This window comes from Ranitomeya imitator, chromosome 1 (assembly GCF_032444005.1).
Source record: "Ranitomeya imitator isolate aRanImi1 chromosome 1, aRanImi1.pri, whole genome shotgun sequence".
Taxonomy (NCBI): Eukaryota; Metazoa; Chordata; class Amphibia; order Anura; family Dendrobatidae; genus Ranitomeya; species Ranitomeya imitator.
This window is the reverse complement of record NC_091282.1, coordinates 566,846,124-566,872,971: the sequence shown is the minus strand read 5'-3', so window position 1 is coordinate 566,872,971 and position 26,848 is coordinate 566,846,124. Positions and strand designations below refer to the sequence as shown.

The following is a 26,848-nucleotide window of genomic DNA, read 5'->3' as shown; positions in this document are numbered from 1 at the left end:
AACTGCACCCCTCAAGGTACTCAAAACCACATTCAAAAAGTTTATTAACCCTTCAGGTGCTTCACAGGAATTTTTTGAATGTTTAAAAAGATTGAACATTTAACTTTTTTTTCACAAAATTTTTACTTCAGGTCCAATTTGTTTCATTTTACCAAGGGTAACAGGAGAAATTGGACCACAAAAGTCGTTGTACAATTTGTCCTGAGTACGCCGATACCCCATATGTGGGGGTAAACCACTGTTTGGGCACATGGCAGAGCTCGGAAGGGAAGGAGCGCCATTTGACTTTTCAATGCAAGATTTGCTGGAATTGAGATCGGAGCCCATGTCACGACTGGAGAGCCCCTGATGTCCTAAACAGTGGAAACCCCCACAAGTGACACCATTTTGGAAAGTAGACCCCCTAAGGAACTAATCTAGATGTGTGGTGAGCACTTTGAACCTCCAAGTGCTTCACAGAAGTTTATAATGTAGAGCCGTAAAAAAAAATTTATATTAATTTTCACAAAAAATGATCTTTTTGCCCCAAATTTTTTATTTTCCCAAGGGTAAAAGGATAAATTGGACCCCAAAAGTTGTTGTGCAATTTGTCCTGAGTACGTTGATACTTCATATATGGGGATAAACCACTGTTTGAGCGCATGGCAGAGCTCGGAAGGGAAGGAGTGCCATTTGACTTTTCAATGCAAAATTGGCTGGAATTGAGATCGGACGCCATGTCGCATTTGGAGAGCCCCTGACGTGCCTTAACAGTGGAAACCCCCCACAAGTGACCCCATTTTGGAAAGAAGACCCCCTAAGGAACTTATCTAGATGTGTGGTGAGCACTTTTAACCCCCAATTGTTTCACTAAAGTTTAGAATGTATCATTGTGAAAATTAAAAAATCATTTTTTCTTTCCACAAAATGATGTTTTAGAGCGCAATTTTTTTTTCCCAAGGGTAACAGGAGAAATTGGACCACAAATTTTATTGTCCAATTTGTCCGGAGTACGCTGATACCCCACATGTGGGGGGGAACCACCGTTTGAGTGCATGGCAGAGCTCGGAAGGGAAGGAGCACCGTTTGAAATGCAGACTTAGATGGAAAGGACTGCAGGTGTCATGTTGCATTTGCAGAGCCCCTGATGTACCTAAACAGTAGAAACCCACCACAAGTGACCCATATTGGAAACTAGACCCCCCAAGGAACTTATCTAGATGTGTTGTGAGAGCTTTGAACCAACAAGTGTTTCACTACAGTTTATAACGCAGAGCCGTGAAAATAAAAAAATATTTTTTTTTCCACGAAAATGATATTTTATCCCCTATGTTTTTATTTTCCCAAGGGTAACAGGACAAATTGGACCCCAAAAGTTGTTGTCCAACTTGTCCTGAGAACGCTGATACCCCATATGTTGGGGGGAACCACTGTTTGGGTGCACGGCAGAGCTCGAAAGGGAAGGAGCGCCATTTGAAATGCAGACTTAGATGGATTGGTCTGCAGGCGTCATGTTGAATTTGCAGAGCCCCTGATGTACCTAAACAGTAGAAACCCCCCACAAGTGACCCCATATTGGAAACTAGACCCCCAAAGGAACTTATCTAGATGCGTTGTGAGAGCTTTGAACCAACAAGTGTTTCACTACAGTTTATAACGCCGAGCCGTGAAAATAAAAAATATTTTTTTTTCCACGAAAATGATATTTTATCCCCTATGTTTTTATTTTCCCAAGGGTAACAGGACAAATTGGACCCCAAAAGTTGTTGTCCAACTTGTCCTGAGAACGCTGATACCCCATATGTTGGGGGGAACCACTGTTTGGGCACACAGGAGAACTCGGAAGGGAAGGAGCCCTGTTTTACTTTTTCAAAGCAGAATTGACTGGAATTGAGATCGGACGCCATGTCGCGTTTGGAGAGCCCCTGATGTGCCTAAACAGTGGAAACCCCCAATTATAACTGAAACCCTAACCCCAACCCTAACCCTAGCCCTAACCCTAACCCTAGCCCTAGCCCTAACCCTAGCCCTAACCCTAGCCCTAGCTCTAATCCTAGCCCTAACCCTAGCACTAATGGGAAAATGGAAATAAATACATTTTTTTACATTTTATTATTTTTCCCTAACTAAGGGGGTGATGAAGGGGGGTTTGATTTACTTTTATAGCGTTTTTTTGGCGGATTTTTATGATTGGCAGCTGTCACACACTAAAAGACGCTTTTTATTGCAAAAAATAGTTTTTGCATCACCACATTTTGAGAGCTATAATTTATCCATATTTTGGCCTACAGAGTCATATGAGGTCTTGTTTTTTGCGGGACGAGTTGACGTTTTTATTGGTAACATTTTCGGGCAGATGACATTTTTTGATCGCTTTTTATTCCGATTTTTGGGAGGCGGAATGAACAAAAACCAGCTATTCCTGAATTTCTTTTAGGGGGGGCGTTTATACCGTTCCACGTGTGGTAAAAAGGATGAAGCAGTTTTATTCTTCGGGTCAGTACGATTACAGCGATACCTCATTTATGTAATTTTTTTTATGTTTTGGCGCTTTTACACAATAAAAACTATTTTATATTAAAAAATAATTGTTTTTCCATCGCATTATTCTGAGAGCTATAACTTTTTTATTTTTCTGCTGATGATGCTGTATGGCGGCTTTTTTTTTGCGGGACAAGATGACGCTTTCAGCGGTACCATGGTTATTTATATCCGTCGTTTTGATCGCGTGTTATTTCACTTTTTGTTCGCCTGTATGATAATAAAGCGTTGTTTTTTGCCTTTTTTTTTTTTTTTTTTTTGCGGTGTTCACTGAAGGGGTTAACTAGTGGGATAGTTTTATAGAGCGGGTCGTTACGGACGCGGCGATACCAAATATGTGTACATTTATTGTTTTTTTTTTTTTTTTACATAAATAAATGGATTTACTGGGAAATGTTTTTTTTTTTTTATTTGGGGATTTTTTTTTATTTTTTTTTTACACATTCTATTTTTTTTTTTTTTTACTTTCTAACATTGTCCCAGGGTGGGACATCTCTGTATTAGATCAGATCGTTGATCTGACACTGTGCATAGCACACTGTCAGATCAACGATCTTACAGGCAGCTTAGCTGGCTTTCCAGCGCCTGCTCTCAGCAGGCGCCGGGTAGCCAGGTCACTTCATGACCCGGAAGGAGTCCGGCGGCCATCTTGGATCCGGGGACTCCTTCCGGGTCACCGGAGCAACGCGATCTCATTGCGTTGCTCCGGTGGGAGAGTGCAGGGAGCCCCCGTCCCTGCGCGATCCCCCTCTATGCCGCTGTCACTACTGACAGCGGCATGAGAGGGGTTAAATGCCCGCGATCGGCGATAGCGCCGATCGTGGGCATTGCTGCGGGGTGTCAGCTGTCATATACAGCTGACACCCGCACCCGATCACCGCGGCGCTCAGCGCGAGACCGCGGTGATCGGTGCGCCGTACTAGTACTGCTGCTGGCACGAATGCAGTGCCGGCAGCGCAGTACTAGTACGGCGCATGTCACGAAGGGGTTAAGGACCGTAACATTTTCAAATGCTCCCTTTAGACTTAAATCCCTGAGTTGGGCGATTCCAAAGTTTCCCCTGGACACCTCCAGCTCAGGGATGTCGGCCTCCAGGGATACTACCTCATCTTCATCGCCGACAAGCACAAGTTTTCTTTGGGAGAGACCTGGCGTTCATCTGGGCAACCAGGCATACTCCCTTTTCCCACAAGTCCCAAAATAAAGCAAAGTCCTGCCCTATTATAATAGGATGCAATAGGTCCTTGACTGCACCCCCCTCATGGGACTCGTTGCCACAGTTTGTGCTTATGACCACTCAGGTCACAGGGCAGTCTTTAGCATCGCCATGGATACAGCGGACGCCCACCATCTTCCCAGGAATCAGCCGATGAGGAATTGTGTCCCTCACTAGGGTTACCAAACTCCCTGAGTCCAACAGGCCAGTCATTTCCTCTCTGTTCACTGTTACAGGACATGTCCCTTGCCTGTTTAGGGGACAGCACTGTATACCAGATATGCAAAATATCGACCGGCGCTGTCCTGTGCTGCAGTTCATTGGCTCTGTGGTCATGGGGCAATAGGTGGCTATGTGGCCTGGGGTATGACACCTCCAGAAAATTACAATATTGGATGGGGCCTTTGATAATAACTCAGATGCCTCCAGGGCTCTTGGATGCCCCTTAGATGTGGCTCTAGCTCCCCTCTTTTGGGTGTCAGCCCCCTTTGGGTATCCCAGTATGGAGATGCTAAGACCCCTTGATTCCCCAAGGAACTCTCGACCGCCTGGTACCACTTCACCAGGCTTCACCAGGTCATCCACATTACGGTGATCTTCCTGGGGAACCCAGGATTGCACCAGCCTTGGTAGGGAGTGTATTAACCTGTGCATGATGACCCTCTCCACCATCTGTAAGTAGGTAGGAAGATTCAGGTTGAAACCACTTTTGGACCAAGTGTAGGCGTTCGAACATTTGGGACAGGGGAGGTTTGTCACTGCAATAGGCCCAATGGTGCACCCGTTGAGCTCTGATAGTCAAGGTCACTCCGAAGCGCACCGAGATTTCAGTTTTTAACTTGGCATACTCTTTTTTTATCCTGCAAGGCCAGGTCATAATAGGTGTTCTGCAGTTTCCCTGATAAATATGGCACCAGAACCTCGGCCCACTGCTCTGGAGGCAATTTCTCCCATTCCGTCACCCTTTCAAAAACAGTCAGGAATGCCTCAACATCGTCACTCAGAGTCATCTTTTGCAACACTCTTCTTATCGTCTTCCTCACGTGCAAGTCATCACCTTGACTTGGGGTTGGGGTGTTTGCCCTGCTACGGATCGCCTCAGCTAGGAGTTCCATCTGCTGCCTGTGCTGCTGCTGTTGCCACTGTTGCTGCTACTGTTGATGCTGCTGCTCCCATATCTGTTGCTGCTGGAGATTAGCCTGCATCAGTTACTTTATCAAGTCCTCAATGTTGTCGGCTTTCGCTCCTGCAGTTGCTTTCACCCAAAACAAGAGGTTTCTCTGCAGCAGTCTCACTGCCCCTCCGGATTCGTGCCCGTGCTTCTAGCACCAATTGTAGAGGTTTGTACTCACTGAGCTGCGGTTGAGGTAGGCACAGGAAGCGGTTTCTTTAAAATGTTCAGTCAGGTTTATTAGAACTGCATAAACCACTCAGGAATCCAAACAAAAGAAAAGCCTTTTCTGGCACAAAGGGAACACAAAAAGTAAAAAGTCCATACAATATTGCGGGTCCGCCAGTTCAGGATAGTGTCCGTTTTTTTAGGCCTTTGCAGAGATCAAGACACAGGAGATTCACACATCTCCAGACCCAGACACTGAATGAGAGACTTGGTCTCCATTTATCTGCCAAACTGCGCCCCTGGGGTGGGGAAATGTGAGCAGTCACTCCCACCTATCTCTTTTGACTGCTCATAAAACCAGGCACTGGAATGACCTACTAACTTTCTCAGCATTATATGTGTTGAAGCATGCTTTCCGAGCTCACATCACCGAAGCTACCAAACGCAATGATACATATCTCCCCTTAAGGACCTGTCCGGCAGCCATCTTACAATGTACTTAATTATTAAACGATTATTTTTCTCCCACATAGTTTCCTTAACCAGCAGTTGGAAAGGCAGATGTTTATAGCCTGGGAAAGGGGTAATACCCACGGAGCTTCCCAAGCTATTAATATCAGCTCACAGCTGTATACATAGCCTTTAATAGCTATTAAAATGGGGACCCCCCAAAAAAATTACATGGGGTCCCTCTATAATTAATAACCAGCAAAGGCTAGGCAGACAGCTTCAGGCTGATATTAATAGCCTAGGAAGGGGCCATGGATATTGACCCCCAGGCTAAAAACATAAGCTCTCAGCCAACCCAGAAAAAGCACATCTATAAGATGCACCAATTCTGGCATTTAGCCTCACTCTTCCCACTTACCCTGATGTGGTGGCAAGTGGGATAATAGGTGGGGGTTGATGTCACATTTATATTGTCAGGTGACATCAAGCCCAGAAGTTAGTAATGGAGAGGCATTACTAACCCCATAGTCATATTGTATAAAAACACACACAAACAGAATAAAGTCCTTTAATTAACTATTGCTTTATAACAATAGTTAATATGTGCAGTGAATTACAAAATCATGTCTGCTTAATCCTGTGAGCTCTGTTATAGTTACTTAGAGATATTGTCAGGAGCTTTTGTACCTTGCTTTCTACCTGACCACCCTGATAGTGTATTTACATTGGTAAAATTTCCACGCATAGTCCAGAGGGTTCCCACCCTCTGAATTTCCCTATTTTTTATATATTTGTCATTCATGGAATTCTTTTACAGTTGTAGGAGTCTCACATTTTAATACAGTATCTCTCATTGTGGCAATATTATATTACACTTTTCAACATTGAAATTTCAACACCAAAAAGGAAAAGTCATGGAACTATGGAAATTAGTAGACATGCTAATGATATGCAACTGATTTAAAAAAGGAAACATTCCGAAAACTTCTCAATTTATCCACTATGGAGTATGAGCAACATGCGCAGAAATCCCCGCACTTACACAGCTTGGCAGCGGTCAATTAAGTTAATTGTTGTCTGAGGAACGTTCTGCCATGCTGAATGCTCTTAAGCAAGTAAATCATAAAGATTCACTGCTGGCAACTCCCTTTGCAATTGCTGAAAAATGATTACCCAGATGTGCTTGATGGGATACAAGTCTGGAAACGCTGCAAGCTATAGTAGCATGTTTAAGCCATGCTGTTTATTCATAGTAGCACAAGCAATATGTAGCCTAATGTTGTCTAGAAAAATGTATCACTCATGTATCACTCGTGAAGGCCTTTTTATAGTGTTTTATGGTGTTGCCCACGTGGTCTACAAACCAATCTCCGGCTATCATTGTGTCCAAAACAAAAGCGGGATTCATCTCTGAAAAGGATACACCACCATTCCAGCCTTAATTTGCACTGATAAATTATGAAAGGGTTGGTGTAATGTCAAAGGAACACCTATAGCTGGACTTCTGGCTCGTAACCCAATGTCATGCAAATGCCTTTTGATGATTTGTGTAGACAATGTATGATGCGTTAGGTTTAGTATGAGACATCTTATTTCACCAGCAGTACAGAATGGATCACTATATACCATTCTTTGAATCTGACGAGACCACATTGGAAACAACATAAAGAGGCCTTCAAGGGAAGTGTCACACCACTCATATTCCCAGGATTATGGTGTGGAGTGGCACAACTTACGGTAGCCAGACCACTCTAGTCTTCATTACAGGTACACTAATAGCATGTAGTTACATTTCTTTAAAATGTCCCAATAGTTGTTTTTCAACACGACTTTTCCAGGCCGCATGCTGTTCGTGCTATTGCGAGAAGCCTGTATGGCCTAAATGTGCTACCATGACCTGCAGTGTCTCTGGATTTGTCATATCAAGCAGCAGGTTTTGATTATTTATGTGGCCAAGTGCATTCGCTGTGGCAAAACATTCCACAGACAACCATTAACAACCTAACTGATAGCAGCCAAGTTGTGTACATGCATGCACTTTGCGCCTGCTGCTCATACTTCATATTGAACAAATCGAAATGTTTTAAAAATGTAGTGTCCATCTTTTAATTTGCATTAATGTCTATCCATCCAGTGATTTTCATAATCCTACAACTATTCATTTCTTCTGAGGCCCTCCTTTATTTATAAAGGTTTATTTTGTACCAATGGATTTGGAGAGATGTGTTTAACGAGAATTGTGCCTAATTCGTAAAACCTCTTAATCAAACTGATGTATTGAGTAGTGTGTTTGTCTAAATTTTTCTATACTTATCATGAGCATTCAATAAATTTGTCTAAAAATACAGTTTGACCATATATGTGTTTCTGTTCTGTTTTCATTCCCAAACTGAAAATGATGATTTACGGCTTTAAAATGTTATTTAGAGACTCACTCGAGACTTCTCCTCTAGTCTTGTCATCATAACAATGGTAGCAGAGCGCTGTTCCCAAACCATGCGCCAAAAGTCTCCAAAAGAGTCAGGCAAGGGCCCCTGTGTTGCTATATATGCATTTTGTTTCCGGTAACCATCAATATAGTTGGCATTTATGTAGTCACTGCCAAGAATTCCTGCAATAAATGGAAATTATAATTACATAATCACAAAAAATATATAAAAGATATTAGAAATATAAAGAATACATATGATGCCTATCTGTAACACTTTTACAAACTTTTGAGAAATGAACAGTTGCAAATTAGTGAATACTTTTCTGGTAGTAATGTGATTAAAATAAGAGAGATAAGATGATACGATAAGGTGATATCCGAGTGAAGTGCAATGTTTCACATGCACCCACAGACTTATATGAATACGTGCGATCCAATTCATGGATGCAATCACAGCATGCTGATTATTTTCACATGCCGATTCAGCATGAAAAAAGAATAACAGATGTGAGCTGCCCCATAAGTTAACAATCGGCAGAGTGCAATCCCATTTTTTTATGGATTGCATTAGTCCGATTTCAACGCAAGTGGGAGTGAGCCCTAATGCTGAGTGGGATCCTCTTGCGTGCATTCAGGGCCTTAAATGGCTTGTCTCAGATTTGTTCTTCATGAGCACACCGTTAGACAGTAGCATAAATGTAGAATAAAGCTTCCTCAAGAACATCATATGCATTACTACATATCTAATGTACATACAGTACATATGGGTATAATTTGTCCTTTGGCCCTCAAAGAACATTTCCCATTGAAATTTGTATTTTATAAAGCATCCTAATCACCTATACCATGATGCGTAATTGCATTAAAATACTTATCGGTCATCATCTTTTCTGGTTACCAGTGCCAGTCTCGACCCCTCTGGCTCATGTGACCTGCAAGAAAACTAATCGGCTCACAAAGGGGGTGAACCGGAGGTCGCTTTCTCAGTGTAAGTCTATGGGGCTTCCTTGTGAGGCTCCATAGACTTACACTAAAGGAAGTAGCTCCACACCACATAATGATCCCAGTGTGAGCTGGGATCAATAAGGAGCGGTCAAGTGGAACTGGAAGAGTGATGGAAAACGGGGAAGACAGTGAGTATTTCTATGCACAAGACATCATTACATAAGTGATTAGGATGTTTTATGAAATACAAATTTTGAAGGGACATTTCTTCAGGTTTTTTTCTACTTTTTGCTAAAACATAAAACGTTAAAAAGTTGTTAACTTCAAGCAATTATATGCTGCCAAACCATTGAGTGGTCAAAATGACCCCCCAAAATTGACCTCTGTATCAAGAGCATGATGATACCAAATATTAGGCCTGCGCTGTGCACTGCGGGGATTAGCCGGTTTCTTAGCCGGGACCAGTGGATACTTATGCATTATACATACTACCAGCCAGAGCCTGTCTAGTGGGCGCTTTGTCGCTCCATACACTTGTCTTGAGAGTGACTACAGACTTATTAATTTAGACTGGACAACTCCTTTAAATAAAAATACAGCAAATTAATATCTTGTGTAGAGGGCACTGTTTGGCGCTTTATGTATCAGAAATTATGACCTAGAGAAGGAGTGGGAATTAATTTTCCCGAGGGGCCACTTGAGAGACTGTGGCTGAAATTAATTCTGTTCAATATTAATATAAATATATTAATTATAATTAATATATTATTGATAATTATACTAATATTAATTGTATCACTTAATATTGAGCAGAATTAAGTATGCTGATAACCCTCTATTTATCATTTGAACCCCAATACAACCCCTTCTATATATCATATAAGCCCCCCACAAATCCTTATATACTGTAAGAGCCTCAACATAGCCTCCCCATAAACTGCATGAGCCCCACACAGCCTCCTCATATACAGCAGGAGCCCCACAAAGCCTCCCCACATACTGCATGAGCCCCAAACAGCCTCCCCAGATACAGCATGAGCCCCACACAGCCTCCTTATATACACTGCATGAGCCCCACACAGCCTCCCCATATACTGCATGAACCCCACACAGCTTCCCTATATACAGCATGAGCCCCATACAACCTCCCCATATACAGCATGAACTCCACAGAGCCTACCTATATACAGCATGAGCGCCACACAGGCTCCCTATATACTGCATGAGCACGACACAGCCTCCCCATATACAGCATGAGCCCCACACAGCCTCCCCATATACAGCATGAGCCCTACACAGCCTCCCCATGTATTGCATGAGCCCCACATAGCCTCCCCATATACTGCATGAGCCCCACACAGCTTCCGTTTTTCTACAGCATGAGCTCCATACAACCTCCCCATATACAGCATGAACTCCACAGAGCCTCCCTATATACAGCATGAGCAACACACAGGCTCCCCATATACTGCATGAGCACCACACAAGCTCCCTATGTACAGCATGAGCCCCACACAGCCTCCCTATATACAGCATGAGCACCAGTCTCCCTATATTTGCTGAATCAGCCCCATACAACCTCCCCATATACAGCATGAACTCCACAGAGCCTTCCTATATACAGCTTGAGCCCCACACAGCCTCCCTTTATACAGCATGAGCCCCACACAGCCTCCCTATATACTGAATGAGCCCCACACATCCTCCCTATATACTGCATAAGCCCCACACAGACTCCTCATGTACAGCATGAGAGCCTCACAGCCACCATATGTCCAGGAAGAGACCCTCATAGCCTGCCCATGTCCAGCATGAGGCCCCTACAGCCCTCCATGACCAGGATGAGGCCCCCATAGCCTCTCATGTCCAGCATGAGACCCCCATAGCCTCCCCATGTCCAGCCAAACATCCCATACACATGAAAAAAAATAACACCACATACTCACCTCAGTCCCGTTACCCGTTGCTCTACTTCTGTTCCTGTCTCAGGTGCGCTGACACTTCGCAGTATACAGCTGACGCGATGAAATAACGTAATCGCGTCAGTTGTTTCACACGCTGATTGGTGGAAGAAGTGGCCGAAGGCCGCTCTTCCACCAATGAAGTCAGCGCAGAGGGTGACAGTGGAGACAGTGAGCAGGCGGTTGTGGGAGGGCACAATGCGGCCTGTGGGTCACTGTTTTCCAGCCCTTCGGCTTTCTCGGTTCGCACTTTGCCCAGGTCTAACCTAGAGCATTAATGTACCTGAGAACCAAGAAGACTACATTTTCCATTTAATGACAAAGACGTTAGAAAAACCAGACAAAAGAATATACTTTGTGGTATGTTAATAATTTCATACAGCTAATTATTTAAGTGGGTTTATGCAGTTTTGTACCTTCAACGGGCATGAGAATGACACGAGAATGATCATAGGCAATCACATTAGCATAGCGGTTTTTGGGTTTGTTGACTTCAAGATTTGAGTGCTCCCAAGTAAACTGCTGGCCAGGGTCAATTGACTGAAAAAAAAAATCAAATGGTAGACTTTATGAATTTGCAACCATTTCTACAATGAAATATCTTTCATATTGTCTAATTACTTGATGGCAGTATGTAGTAGATACATGGGTTGGATACAATTCAGTAAGTCAGTAAAATTAAATACTGTATGTTTATTCTCAGGCAATACACAGATCATGGGAGTTCAATAGGTTCAAAATTTCACACAGGGTTAGGACTGTCTTGTAAAAAAATGGGTCTGTTGCTCATAGCAGCCAATCATAGCACACATTTCAAATTCCAAGACCAGAATATTAAACGAAAGCAGCATTGCTATTAGGTGCTTTGGGCAACTAAAATTTGAGGCTTTTTTTAGACAGTTTCATAACTCTCCCATATAATCTTCACATATCTTGCGTAAAGTTATCTTGAAGTGGAAATGGATTCCTGTGAAACATTAGACAGGATACTGAGACAAACACGCTATCTGCATATTCGGTGTTTGATTTAACTTCCACTTAAAGCCCTCAATCACATTAGACAACTTTCGGAAGACAGTTATATTCACTGACTCCCCCATACACAAAGCGTTCCTGTGCTTTCTAGGAGAGAGCCGCCTGCCAGACTCGTCTGGAAGCAGCTTTTCTTACAAGAACAAAAGGATTGGCTGTTAGAAATCCAATAGGTTGATCTTTCTCTCCATCATGTAGGGGAAGAGTCAGGAGGCACCCATACACATTTGACTGTCAGGTGAATGTTGAGTTCGACTGACTTTAGTTTAATGCAGTAGCATAGCTACTGGGGAAGCAGTGAGGATGGTAGCCCAGGGCCCTAACTCTGAGGGGCCCACACAAAGAAGCTGTCAATATAGTAAATCTATGGGTAAGAACAGTGAGACATTGTTTTCTTGCACTACCAGTCCCCATTCTATAGTAACCTATGCCCAGTAGAACGACAGGGTGATGCACTGGACAAGTCATAGGAGGAGTGATGTAATGATGTCGTCATGCCAAGACTTTGAAGCCTTGGGTGTGCCCTGGCACGATGGTCCACCTGTAGACTCGCTAAGATACAGAGTTAGGTGAATAGGTGATGTTTTTAATTTAATAGTACTTGTGATGGGACTGTGGAGGTATTATATAATGTGGGGCTAATATGGGAGACCATTACATAACGTGGTGACTTCTGTAGGGGCCATCATACATTGTGGGGGCTACTGTGGAGACCATCAAAAAGTGTGGATGCTGCTATTGGGACCATCATACAGTGTGGTAGTATCATACAGCATTAGGACTACTGTGGGGACATCATACAATGTGAGGGCTACTAAACAGCCATCATACAGTGTGAGGAGTACTGTGGGGTCCATCATACAGTGTGAGGAGTACTGTGGGGTCCATCATACAGTTTGTAGGCTAATGTGGGGCATCATACAGTGTGTAGACTATTGTGGGGACACCATAATGTGTTAGGGCATTGTACAATGTGAGAGCTACTATGGGGGCAATGATACAGCCCAACATACATTTTTGGGACTAATATGGGGGCATCATACAGTGTAGGAACCATCATACAGTGTGAGACCTACTGTGGGGGCCATCATACAGTGTGGAAACTATTGTGGGGGGCATCATACAGTGTGGGGGCATAATACAGTGTGGCAGCCAAAACAGTGTTGGGGCCATCATACAGTGTGAGGACTACTGTGTTTCCATCATACAGTGTGGGCATCCTGCTGTGTATAGGCAACTCAGATGTTTCGCCCCCTGAGCTGAACAACTAGCTACGTAGGCCTTTGGTCTTATATCTATGGGTGCCTTTATAAACATCACCCATTCTAAGTGACACCAATTTTAACTTTAAAGATTCTAAGATAAGGATTAGTGGAGGTCTTAGCAGTTGAACAATCACAGATTAAGACACCTCTCATATTATTTATACTGCTCCCTCATTACAAATATCCATGTTTTAGTCTGAAAAGCTGCAGAATTTCAGAGAAAATATAGTCATAGAGACAGGTCTCCTCCAGCTTTCCTTTTCCTTGCTTTGTTTGACAGGTCCCACTCCCTAACCATTTGTTAGGGTAGCTGAGCTGAGCAGGGTAGGAACTCCTTTTCTGTGACAGGTTTTCCTAATCACCTCGTCCCAACCCAAGTTTTCTCCAAATCAATGAAGTGTTTAACATAGATGTTTATAAATGAGGGAGTCTGTTTTGGGCAGCATGAATATTTTTCAGATTCTCTTTAAAAGGGGGCTGTCTGGGCTTGGTACAAAAGTTAGTAGTCACTATATGACTGTCATGATTTTCTGTAATTACCAGTATGAATTAACGGTCATGTGACTACATGTATGTGATTTGCATACTTGTGATCACATTACGACTTTACTCATTCGTCATCTCTCATTGCGATTCCTTTCAAATAATTTTTATTAAGCATTTTGAAATTTAATATTGTGTTTTGTAGATAATCATATATTCAACTTTCAAGGAAATAAGGGTGGGGAGAGGGCGGGAGGTGAGGGAAGTGGGAATGGGAAAAGGGTAAGAGAAAAATTGTGGACATGCTGTCCAGTCATAACAGAATTTGATTAATTATTAACAATTATTAACAGGTTAACATATATTACCTTCACAGGTATACATTAATTGTCACCTTTCCTTTTAATGTGGTAAGTTGGGATATACCTCAACCCATTTCTTCCATTTCCTATCATATTTCTTATAATAGTTGTTTGCTATTGCAAAGTTTTCTTCATATGCTTTATGTAGGTTAATTTGGTCTATGATTTCAGTAAAGGCTGGTAAAATTAGATTTTTCCAATGGAATGCTATAATTTGTTTAACCACTAAACAAATGTGGATTATAATAGGTCTCGCATTTGTGTCAATGCTTTCCCATTGTAAAGACAACAAGGCCATTGCTGGGGTAACTATGATGTTATATTTTAATATTTTGTTGATTAGTTTTGTGGCCTGTCTCCATAAGGGTTTCACCTTTGGACACTTCCAAAACATATGTAGCAAACTTCTGTATTCTCCACATTCTCTCCAGCACAGGGGAGACCCTCCCGATGGTAGGTGGGAGAAGCGAGCCGGAGTGAAGTACCACCTTGTGATGATTTTAAAATATGCTTCTTGTAGTGTCATGCAAATATTTGATGCATAGGTGAAATGGATCGCGTTTTCCCACTGTTCTGGAGTAAATGTCGTGTTCAAATCATTTTCCCATTTATTCATGTAAGATAACTTGTCAAATTTTGTGTCGTTGTTGAACCACCGATAAATTTGCTTATTACTCCAAAATAAGTAATGTTTGGTTTTTTTTTAATAAATTAGTAGTAGCTTCGGAGATTTTTGTTTTTTTAATGATAAAATTTTGGGCTTGTTCTTTCAGTGTCATATAAGGAAAAAAGGCTGAGGAGGGAATGTTAAATTTTTCTTTCAAGGAGCTGAAACTGATAAATTTAACCCCATCATGAATATCGCTTAATTTTAGGATCCCTTTTTCTTGCCACATGGGAGAGGGGTCAGCGTTTTGGGTAAGCGTAATAATATCTATAGGGGTATTGTAGAGAAGAATTTTCCTGTTGGATCCTCTTTTCCTTTTAGAAAGTTTGTCCCATGCATATATAATGGAAGAGAAAATAGGGTGTTTAACGTGAATATTGTTGGTTCTGTTTAGAATATGGTTGAAGACTAACTCTTTGGGAGGTTTATTATGATTGTGGGTAATTTCTAGATCAAGCCAATTTGGATAGTCCTCTTGCATGAACCAATATTGGCTTTGTTTGATAAGGTTCGATAAGTATAAGGCGGTTATATTGGGTAGGCCTATACCCCCAAATTCTTTGCACTTATATAATATGTTTGTGGGTATTCGGGCCCTTTTTTTATTCCAGATGAACAAATTAATTGTGGATTGTATACTGGTTAGATAAGATGTGTTGACTTTTAGGGGGAGTGTTCTTAGTATATAAGAGATTTTTGGGATGATAAAAATTTTGATAACCAATATTCTACCCCACCATGATAGGTCTTTTGTACCAAAGAAATTAAGGTCATTGTTAATTGTCTCTAAGAGTTTGTCCAGATTTTTCTTCATTATTGCCTCAAGGTTTTTTGAGATGATCGTGCCTAGATATTCTAAGTCCCCCTCTGACCAGCTTAGTGAAGATATATTCTCAATTTTCTTTGTTTCTAAGTCGCTCAAATAAAATGGCAAGATTTTTTATTTATTTTCGTTAATCTTAAAAAAGGAAATATTTGAGAACGTTTTAAGGGTTTTTTGCAGTTCTGTGATTGATTTGTAAGGATCAGTCAGGGTAAATATCAGGTCGTCGGCAAAAAGGCCAATCTTATACTGACGTGTTTGTGTTTATAAACCTTTTATGTTATTGTTTTGTCTGATCGATTGCGCCAATGGTTCCATTGACAGTATAAAAAGAAGTGGAGAAAGGGGGTAACCTTGTCTAGTACCATTTGATATGTCAAATAGTGCAGAAGAATAATTGTTAGTATATTGTTGTGAATTCTGTGGCTGAGTTCACTTCTGTGGTCACAAGTGGTATTGCAGTCTCTGGGCTTCCTCCCTCAGGTGTTTTGGTGAGCTCGTTGGCTGCCTTGCTATTTAGCTCCACCTGAGTCTGTCTTCCTTGCTCCTTGTCAATGTTCCAGTGTTGGATCTGAGCTACTGCATCTTTCCTTGGGCCTGCTGCTCTGTTAGATAAGTGCTTCTAGTTTGTTTTCTGTTTTTTCTGTCCAGCTTGCTATTAACTTTTGCTGGAAGCTCTGAGAAGCAAAGGGGTGCACCGCCGTGCTGTTAGTTCGGCACGGTGGGTCTTTTTGCCCCTTTGCGTGGTTTTCGTTTTAGGGTTTTTTGTAGACTGCATAGTTCTCTTTGCTATCCTCGCTCTGTCTAGAATATCGGGCCTCACTTTGCTGAATCTATTTCATTCCTACGTTTGTCTTTTCATCTTGCTAACAGTCATTATATGTGGGGGGCTGCCTATTCCTTTGGGGTATTTCTCTGAGGTAAGTCAGGCTTGTATTTCTATCTTCAGGCTAGTCAGCTCCTCAGGCAGTGCCGAGTTGCATAGGTAGTGATAGGCGCAATCCACTGCTGCTTATAGTTGTGTGAGGATAGATCAGGTACTGCAGTCTACAGAGATTCCACGTCTCAGAGCTCGTCCTATTGTTTTTGGTTATTGCCAGATCTCTGTATGTGCGCTGATTACTGCACGCTGTGTTGCCTGATTGCCAGCCATAACAGTACAAGGAGCCCCACCAATGATTCCCAATAGAGGGAAAAAAGAAATCCTGACATCATTTTTTTTTCTTAGCTCTGTCTTCAGTCTTTTTTTTCCCCTAGACATTAGAGTGCTTCAGGACACAGCTGTGGACATGGATATTCAGGCTCTGTGCTCCTCAATGGATAATCTCGTTGTAAATGTACAAAAGATTCAAGATACTATTGATCAGAAATCGATGCTAGAACCAAGAATTCCGATTCCTGATTTGTTTTTTGGTGACAGAACTAAGTTCCTGAGCTTCAGAAATAATTGTAAGCTATTTTTGGCCTTGAAACCTCATTCTTCTGGTAATCCTATTCAACAGGTTTTGATTATTATTTCTTTTTTGCGCGGCGACCCACAGGACTGGGCGTTTTCTCTTGCACCAGGAGATTCTGCATTGAGTAATGTGGATGCATTTTTCCAGGCGCTGGGATTGCTTTACGATGAGCCTAATTCAGTGGATCAGGCTGAGAAAAATCTGCTGGCTTTATGCCAGGGTCAGGATGATGTAGAAGTATATTGTCAGAAATTTAGGAAGTGGTCAGTACTCACTCTGTGGAATGAATCTGCACTAGCGGCTTTGTTCAGAAAGGGTCTCTCTGAAGCTCTTAAGGATGTAATGGTGGGATTTCCTATGCCTGCTGGTTTGAATGAGTCTATGTCCTTGGCCATTCAGATCGGTCGTCGCTTGCGCGAGCGTAAATCTGTGCACCATCTGGCGGTATTGTCTGAGAGTAAACCTGAGCCTATGCAGTGCGACAGGACTATGACTAAAGTAGAACGGCAAGAACACAGACGTCTGAACAGACTGTGTTTCTATTGTGGTGATTCTACTCATGCTATTTCTAATTGTCCTAAACGCACTAGGCGGTTCGATAGCTCTGCCGTTATTGGTACTGTACAGTCCAAATTCCTTTTGTCCATTACCTTAATGTGCTCTTTGTCATCGTATTCTGTCATGGCGTTTGTCGATTCAGGCGCTGCCCTGAATCTGATGGATTTGGATTATGCTAAACGTTGTGGATTTTTCTTGGAGCCTTTGCGGTGTCCTATTCCGTTGAGAGGAATTGATGCTACACCTTTGGCCAAGAATAAGCCTCAGTACTGGGCCCAGCTGACCATGTGCATGGCTCCTGCACATCAGGAAGTTATTCGCTTTCTGGTACTGCATAATTTGCATGATGTGGTCGTGTTGGGGTTGCCATGGCTACAAACCCATAATCCAGTATTGGATTGGAACTCTATGTCGGTAACCAGCTGGGGTTGTCAGGGAGTACATGGTGATGTTCCATTTTTGTCTATTTCGTCATCCATTCCTTCTGACATCCCAGAGTTCTTGTCGGACTTTCAGGATGTATTTGAAGAGTCCAAGTCTGATGCCCTACCTCCGCATAGGAATTGTGATTGTGCTATCGATTTGATTCCTGGTAGTAAATTCCCTAAGGGTCGTTTATTTAATTTGTCCGTACCTGAACACACCGCTATGCGCAGTTATGTGAAGGAGTCCCTGGAGAAGGGACATATTCGCCCATCGTCGTCACCATTGGGAGCAGGGTTCTTTTTTGTAGCCAAGAAGGATGGTTCGCTAAGACCGCGTATTGATTACCGCCTTCTTAATAAGATCACTGTTAAGTTTCAGTATCCCTTGCCATTGATTTCTGACTTGTTTGCTCGGATTAAGGGGGCTAGTTGGTTTACTAAGATTGATCTTCGTGGTGCGTATAATCTGGTGAGAATCAGGCAGGGAGATGAATGGAAAACGGCATTTAATACGCCCGAGGGTCATTTTGAGTATCTGGTGATGCCGTTCGGACTTGCCAATGCTCCATCTGTTTTTCAGTCTTTTATGCATGACATTTTCCGTGAGTATCTGGATAAATTCTTGATTGTTTACTTGGATGACATTTTGATCTTCTCAGATGATTGGGAGTCTCATGTGAAGCAAGTCAGAATGGTTTTCCAGGTACTGCGTGCTAATTCCTTGTTCGTGAAGGGATCAAAGTGTCTCTTCGGTGTGCAGAAAGTTTCATTTTTGGGGTTCATCTTTTCCCCTTCTACTATCGAGATGGATCCGGTTAAGGTTCAGGCCATCCAGGATTGGACTCAGCCGACATCTCTAAAAAGTCTGCAGAAATTCCTGGGCTTTGCTAATTTTTATCGTCGCTTCATCTGTAATTTTTCTAGCATTGCCAGACCATTGACCGATTTGACCAAGAAGGGTGCTGATTTGGTTAATTGGTCTTCTGCTGCCGTGGAAGCTTTTCAGGAGTTGAAGCGTCGTTTTTGCTGTGCCCCTGTGTTGTGTCAACCTGATGTTTCTCTTCCGTTCCAGGTCGAGGTTGATGCTTCTGAGATTGGTGCAGGGGCGGTTTTGTCACAGAGAGGTTCTGGTTGCTCAGTGTTCAAACCATGTGCTTTCTTTTCCAGGAAATTTTCTGCTGCTGAGCGTAATTATGATGTGGGCAACCGAGAGTTGCTGGCCATGAAGTGGGCATTCGAGGAGTGGCGTCATTGGCTTGAGGGTGCTAAGCATCGCGTGGTGGTTTTGACTGATCATAAGAACCTTACTTATCTTGAGTCTGCCAAGCGCTTGAATCCTAGACAGGCCCGTTGGTCGTTATTTTTTGCTCGTTTTGATTTTGTGATTTCATACCTTCCGGGCTCTAGAAATGTGAAGGCGGATGCTCTGTCTAGGAGTTTTGTGCCCCACTCTCCGGGGTTATCTGAGCCGGCGAGTATCCTCAAGGAAGGAGTCATTGTGTCTGCCATCTCCCCTGATTTGCGGAGAGTGTTGCAGAAATTTCAGGCTAATAAACCTGATCGTTGTCCGGCCGAGAAACTGTTCGTCCCTGATAGGTGGACTAGTAAAGTTATCTCTGAACTTCATTGTTCGGTGCTGGCCGGTCATCCAGGAATCTTTGGTACCAGGGAGTTGGTTGCTAGATCCTTCTGGTGGCCATCTCTGTCACGGGATGTGCGTGCTTTTGTGCAGTCCTGTGGAATTTGTGCTAGGGCTAAGCCCTGCTGTTCACGTGCCAGTGGGTTGCTTTTGCCCTTGCCGGTCCCGAAGAGGCCTTGGACACATATTTCGATGGATTTCATTTCTGACCTTCCCGTTTCTCAAAAAATGTCGGTCATTTGGGTGGTCTGTGATCGCTTTTCTAAAATGGTCCATCTGGTGCCCTTGGTTAAATTGCCTTCCTCCTCTGATTTGGTGCCTTTGTTCTTTCAGCATGTGGTTCGTTTACATGGCATTCCTGAGAATATTGTTTCTGACAGAGGTTCCCAGTTTGTCTCGAGGTTCTGGCGAGCCTTTTGTGGTAGGATGGGCATTGACCTATCTTTCTCCTCGGCCTTCCATCCTCAGACTAATGGCCAGACCGAACGAACCAATCAGACCTTGGAAACATATCTGAGATGTTTTGTTTCCGCTGACCAGGATGATTGGGTGTCATTTTTGCCGTTGGCTGAGTTCGCCCTTAATAATCGGGCCAGCTCGGCTACCTTGGTCTCTCCATTTTTCTGCAATTCTGGGTTCCATCCTCGTTTCTCTTCAGGACAGGTTGAGTCTTCGGACTGTCCTGGTGTGGATTCTGTGGTGGACAGGTTGCAGCAGATCTGGACTCAGGTAGTGGACAATTTGACCTTGTCCCAGGAGAAGGCTCAGCTTTTCGCTAATCGCAGACGCCGTGTGGGACCCCGACTTCGTGTTGGGGATCTGGTTTGGTTATCTTCTCGTCATATTCCTATGAAGGTTTCCTCTCCTAAATTTAAACCTCGTTTTATTGGTCCGTATAGGATTTCTGAGATTCTCAATCCGGTGTCTTTTCGTCTGACCCTCCCAGACTCCTTTTCCATACATAATGTATTCCATAGGTCGTTGTTGAGGATATACGTGGCACCTATGGTTCCATCTGTGGAGCCTCCTGCCCCTGTTTTGGTGGAGGGGGAATTGGAGTATATTGTGGAGAAGATTTTGGATTCTCGTGTCTCTAGACGGAAACTCCAGTATCTGGTCAAATGGAAGGGTTATGCTCAGGAAGATAATTCCTGGGTTTTTGCCTCTGATGTCCATGCCCCAGATCTTGTTCGTGCCTTTCATGTGGCTCATCCTGGTCGGCCTGGGGGTTCTGGTGAGGGTTCGGTGACCCCTCCTCAAGGGGGGGGTACTGTTGTGAATTCTGTGGCTGAGTTCACTTCTGTGGTCACAAGTGGTATTGCAGTCTCTGGGCTTCCTCCCTCAGGTGTTTTGGTGAGCTCGTTGGCTGCCTTGCTATTTAGCTCCACCTGAGTCTGTCTTCCTTGCTCCTTGTCAATGTTCCAGTGTTGGATCTGAGCTACTGCATCTTTCCTTGGGCCTGCTGCTCTGTTAGATAACTGCTTCTAGTTTGTTTTCTGTTTTTTCTGTCCAGCTTGCTATTAACTTTTGCTGGAAGCTCTGAGAAGCAAAGGGGTGCACCGCCGTGCTGTTAGTTCGGCACGGTGGGTCTTTTTGCCCCTTTGCGTGGTTTTCGTTTTAGGGTTTTTTGTAGACTGCATAGTTCTCTTTGCTATCCTCGCTCTGTCTAGAATATCGGGCCTCACTTTGCTGAATCTATTTCATTCCTACGTTTGTCTTTTCATCTTGCTAACAGTCATTATATGTGGGGGGCTGCCTATTCCTTTGGGGTATTTCTCTGAGGTAAGTCAGGCTTGTATTTCTATCTTCAGGCTAGTCAGCTCCTCAGGCAGTGCCGAGTTGCATAGGTAGTGATAGGAGCAAACCACTGCTGCTTATAGTTGTGTGAGGATAGATCAGGTACTGCAGTCTACAGAGATTCCACGTCTCAGAGCTCGTCCTATTGTTTTTGGTTATTGCCAGATCTCTGTATGTGCGCTGATTACTGCACGCTGTGTTGCCTGATTGCCAGCCATAACAGTATATATTCTGGCTTTTGGCCTACAGTAAAGTGCCATGATGCTGTTAATATATTTTTCATTAAAACCAAATTTACTTAGAACTGATGTTAGATAGAGCCAATTTAGGCGGTCAAAAGCCTTTTTGGCATCTAAAGTTATAATTACCGTTGGCAATTTAGAGTAGTGTAACAGTTTGATTGAATTAATCAGTCTTCTAGTGCCATCTGTCGCTTGACGACCTTTGATAAAACCGATCTGATCCCCATTTATCAATGATGGTAGGTAGGATTTGAGCCTATTCGCTATTAATTTGGAGTATATCTTCAAATCTGCATTTATGAGGGAAATTGGTCTGTAATTATTTACAAGAGTCAGGTTGGAATTGTGTTTGGGGATCAATATTATTGTGGATTCTAACATTTCTTCTGGGAAATTTCCTGAGGAACTAGCTATATTAAAGATTTTTTGTAAGTGTGGGGAAAGTATTTTGGTGAAGGATTTGTAGTATTCATTCCCGAAACCGTCCGGGCCAGGTGATTTAAAATCTTTGAGTTGAAGAATGGTCTTTTCAATTTCTTCTTGGGAGAATGGGGAAGTTAGGTTTTCTAAATCGTCATGGGTCAGTTTGGGGAGTTCAATTGTGGACAAGAATTTTTCAATGTCAGAGGTATTGGGTTTTGGGGTAGAAGTTTGTGACTGTAAATTGTATAATTTATTATAAAAATCAGCGAAGGAATTAGCTATGTCTTGAGGATGAGATACCGTTATTCCATTTTGGTTCTTTATTTTGTTGATCCTATTTGATTGTCTAGTCTTTTTCAATCTATTAACCATGTATCGTGTTGGCTTATTTATTGAAGAGTATTGCTTCATTTTGGAGTTTTTGACCATGGTATGGTATGATGAAAATATGATTCTTTTGAGATCCTGCCTGAGTTTTAGTAAATCAATTTTGATTTGTGTAGAGGGGGAATTTAAATTTATTTGCTCGTTTTCCTTGTCTTTTATCTTATTTTGAAGGTCCTCAATCTGAGTCCTAAATTTTCTTTTCCTTTTGGCAGAGATCTGTATCATGGTACCTCTTATAACCGCCTTATGGGCACACCAATTTATGAATGGGGTTGTATCTGTAGGGGAGTTTTCTGTAAAATAATTTATTAATGATTTTTCTATTGGTAATCTATATTCAGGGTGGTGTAACAGATTAGAGTCGCATTTCCATAATGAATTTTTGTTAATTGTGTGGCCTATTTGTACTTCAGCTGATACTGGAGAGTGGTCCGAGAAGGTTTTCCTTTCTATATTAAAGGGAACCTGTCACCTGAATTTGGCGGGACCAGTTTTGGGTCATATGGGCGGAGTTTTCGGGTGTTTGATTCACCCTTTCCTTACCCGCTGGCTGCATGCTGGCCGAAATATTGGATTGAAGTTCTTTTTCTGTCCTCCGTAGTACACGCTTGCACAAGACAATCTTGCCTTGCGCAGGCATGTACTATGGAGGACAGAGAATGAACTTCAATCCAATATTGCGGCCAGCATGCAGCCAGCGGGTAAGGAAAGGGTGAATCAAACACCCGAAAACTCCGCCCATATGACCCAAAACTGGTCCCGCCAAATTCAGGTGACAGGTGCCCTTTAATTCTATGGAACTTGGGAAGTGTAAAAATGTCTGATAAAATTAAGTCAATACGTGACGCTGATTGGTGAGGGTCAGAAAAATGGGAGAATTCGATTGATGTGGTGTTAAGACACCTAAAGATGTCAAATAATTCATTATGATGGATCCAGTTGTCTAAATTGTTTGGTCTGTATCTATTTGGGGTGGAGGAGTCATTATTTGCGTTTGGGACCAGATTGAAATCTCCCAGCCAAATCATGGCACCTCTCTTAACTGACATGACTTTTTTATTTATTTTGTTCAGGAAATTTATTTGACCCGTATTGGGGGCGTAGATATTGATAATTGTGCATACCTGGTTGTTTAATGAGAATGTGGAATCTACCTTTAACATCTTTGACCTCCTCTATGAATTCAAATGAAATTGTGCCTTTGATGATTGTGATTACACCGGCTTTCTTTTTCACATTGTCAGACTTGTAAATATATGGGAAATTTTTATGTGAGAATTTTGGGTTGGCCTTGTCTTTGAATTTGGATTCCTGTATACAAATTATTTCAGCTTGACTTTTACTTATTTCTTTCCAAAGTGTATGTCTTTTGTGTGGACTATTAAGACCTCTTATTGTAGGATAGTAGTTTTAAACTCATTATGATCTAAATTATATGGAAGTCTATTTTGCAAACCTGTGAAGAAAATCTTAACAAACCTATAAGTGTTTAATACAAGTGGTAACAATAAATAATAAACTGGAATGTCCACTTGATGGGGTTCACTTCAGTGAACCTGACTTCACCTGTTGGGGGAAAAAGTCTGTGTTACTCGCTCCCGAGCAACATCCTCTTTGTTGATGAACATAAACTCAATATATTAAATACATAAACTCGTTACTAACAATAACAGATTAATAGAATAGTTAAACATCCTAGGGCAAGGTATAGCATTGTACCCAGGTGTTTTCCCATTTAGATCACTCAATATAAATATATCAAAACCCTTTCATGTCTTGCTGTCAGAATCAGGGTGAACTTTGTGTTGTGAATATAATGGGATATTGATGGAGTTTAAGAAGTCCCTGCCTTCCTCTGGGGAGTTTAGGGCGATAACAGTGCCTCTGTAATTTACTAATAATTTTAGTGGGAATCCCCACTTATAAGAGATCTCATTGTCTCTGAGAGGTATGGTGATATTCTGGAAAGCTTTCCTCCCTTCGATCGTATCTCTGGAGAGATCGGCATATAATTTGAGTTTTTCAAATGGCTCAGGGAAGTTTTTATATTCTTTAAAGTAATTTTGAATTTTTTCTTTTGTTTTGAAAAAGTGGATTCTCATTAACGTGTCTATAGGTAGATCTTTAGGAATAGTGGGCGGTTTTCGCAACCTGTGGATTCTGTCTATTTCTAGTTCTTGATCAGTCAGGGTAGGGATTATTTTTCTGAATAACTTCTTGGTGTACTCTTCCAATTTATTTGGGCCTATATTCTCAGGAATCCCCCTAATTTTGATGTTATTTCTCCGATTCCGGTCTTCCAGATCTGCTACCTTAAGGTACCGTCACACTAGACGATATCGCTAGCGATCCGTGACGTTGCAGCGTCCTCGCTAGCGATATCATTCAGTGTGACACGCAGCAGTGATCAGGCCCCTGCTGTGATGTCGCTGGTCGGGGAAGAAAGTCTAGAACTTTATTTCGTCGCTGGCTCTCCCGCTGACATCGCTGAATCGGTATGTGTGACACCGATTCAGCGATGTCTTCGCTGGTAACCAGGGTAAACATCGGGTTACTAAGCGCAGGGCCGCGCTTAGTAACCCGATGTTTACCCTGGTTACCATCGTTAAAGTAAAAAAACAACCACTACATACTTACCTACCGCTGTCTGTCCTCGACGCTCTGCTTCTCTGGTCTGGCTGTGAGCGCCGGGCAGCCGGAAAGCAGAGCGGTGACGTCACCGCTCTGCTTTCCGGCCGCTGTGCTCACAGCCAGACCAGAGAAGCAGAGCGCCGAGGACAGACAGCGGTAGGTAAGTATGTAGTGGTTGTTTTTTTACTTTAACGATGGTAACCAGGGTAAACATCGGGTTACTAAGCGCGGCCCTGCGCTTAGTAACCCGATGTTTACCCTGGTTACCGGCATCGTTGGTCGCTGGAGAGCTGTCTGTGTGACAGCTCTCCAGCGACCAAACAGCGACGCTGCAGCGATCCGGATCGTTGTCGGTATCGCTGCAGCGTCGCTTAGTGTGACGGTACCTTTAAGCTTTAGCTTATGCATCTCTCTGATGATATCGTTATTTACTTTGGATATATTATCTGGCCTCTCCTCTATCTTTTTAATTCTATCTTCAAATTTGTCCATCCTATTGCTGAGGAGGGATAATGATTCTTTGAACATTTTATTTTGCTTATCAAACCTTTCGTTCATGCTGTTTTCAAACTTATCCATTTTTTCTGTCAAATTAGACAGAAGTTTCCCAACAGAATTCATATCAAATCCTTGAGTATTGTCAGGGTTTGGATTATTTTTTTTTGGTTTTGGCTTGGAGGGGCTTGTATTAGGAGAGAATTTCTCTGAGACCTCGTCAGATGAATCATTAGGAGTGGTGTATTTCTCTCCTATAGCCCCTGGAGTTTTCCTCTTTAAAGATGTAGATGAGTCCATCTCTACAAAAGTGTTTGGGAGGTTCTTTTTTACTCTGTTTGAATTGGGGAGTTTATCATAGTCTAATTCCTCATCGTCTTTTAATGGAGACCTGGATCTATTGGGACTTATTGTGGTTATTAAGTCCTTTGATGGATTGCGCCCAGAACCTTTGTACCTTTGGGGTTTTTGAGGTATAGATGAGGCCATATTTAAGAATTGGGGTTTAGACGAGTTCTTGCTCATTGTTATCCCCAAGCAATAGCCTGATTTGCAGAGAGTGTCTACTTAGGACGGTCTCAGAATAAAGATTAAAGATTTTCCACAAATAGTAGCCCCAAGCAAAGCTGGAATTGTAGACAATCTCCTCTATGTTGATCTCAGGTTAATCCTGGTGTGGCTGGCCCTGGTGTATAAAAAATCCCCACAAAGTGGTCTCAAATAGCAAAAGTGGAGCAACTATAGAAATACCCCTTTGAGTGTGGTAATAGAAATCATACGAATATAAACAAGTAATTAGCTGTGTCAACAGGTGGCATATATAGTTTCACAGTAATTACAGAAGAATATGCGTAGATAATACCTAGCACCTGAGAATTAAAAAGTGCAGATTAAATCACTGGGGCATACAAATAGATTTTTCCTAACAGAGCATGCTTATATAACACTTTGTGTTTGTTAGTTAAAGGGTGCAGGTTAATTCCCCAAAACAAACAAATATCTTTCAAGAACTGATTGTTCTCCTAGAGACATGTGCTAATAAGGAAGGAATCAGGGTAGAAATAAAACTCTCCAAATAATATGACTGGATTTAGGACTTCCCAGTCAGCTTCACTAAAATAGCCAGTTACCTGGATTAGATCCTGCCAGAGACTGATATAGTAGGCTATAGCTCTTTTGGTTTGTGAGCCCTGCAGGGCTCCTAGCTGTTTCAACAACAGTTTATGCTGCACTGGAGTCTTCCTGTCGCTCCTGCAGAGATGGCTGTCTGTGTGGTTCCACCGTTGTCCTGCACAGGAGT

General features: G+C 42.5%; 1 protein-coding gene across 7 annotated transcripts in view; it reads right to left on the bottom strand.

Annotated features, from left to right (window-relative positions):
• PTPRS (protein tyrosine phosphatase receptor type S) overlaps positions 1 to 26,848 on the bottom strand; it is a 715,207-nt gene that overhangs the window by 56,275 nt on the left and 632,084 nt on the right. For all 7 annotated transcript variants that reach the window (XM_069767783.1, XM_069767788.1, XM_069767782.1 and 4 more), the window contains 2 exons: positions 11,279 to 11,402; positions 7,961 to 8,136 (listed from right to left, as the gene is read on the bottom strand). In XM_069767783.1, coding sequence (XP_069623884.1) covers positions 7,961 to 8,136; positions 11,279 to 11,402 — 300 coding nt within the window. The remainder of the gene's footprint in view (positions 1 to 7,960; positions 8,137 to 11,278; positions 11,403 to 26,848) is intronic.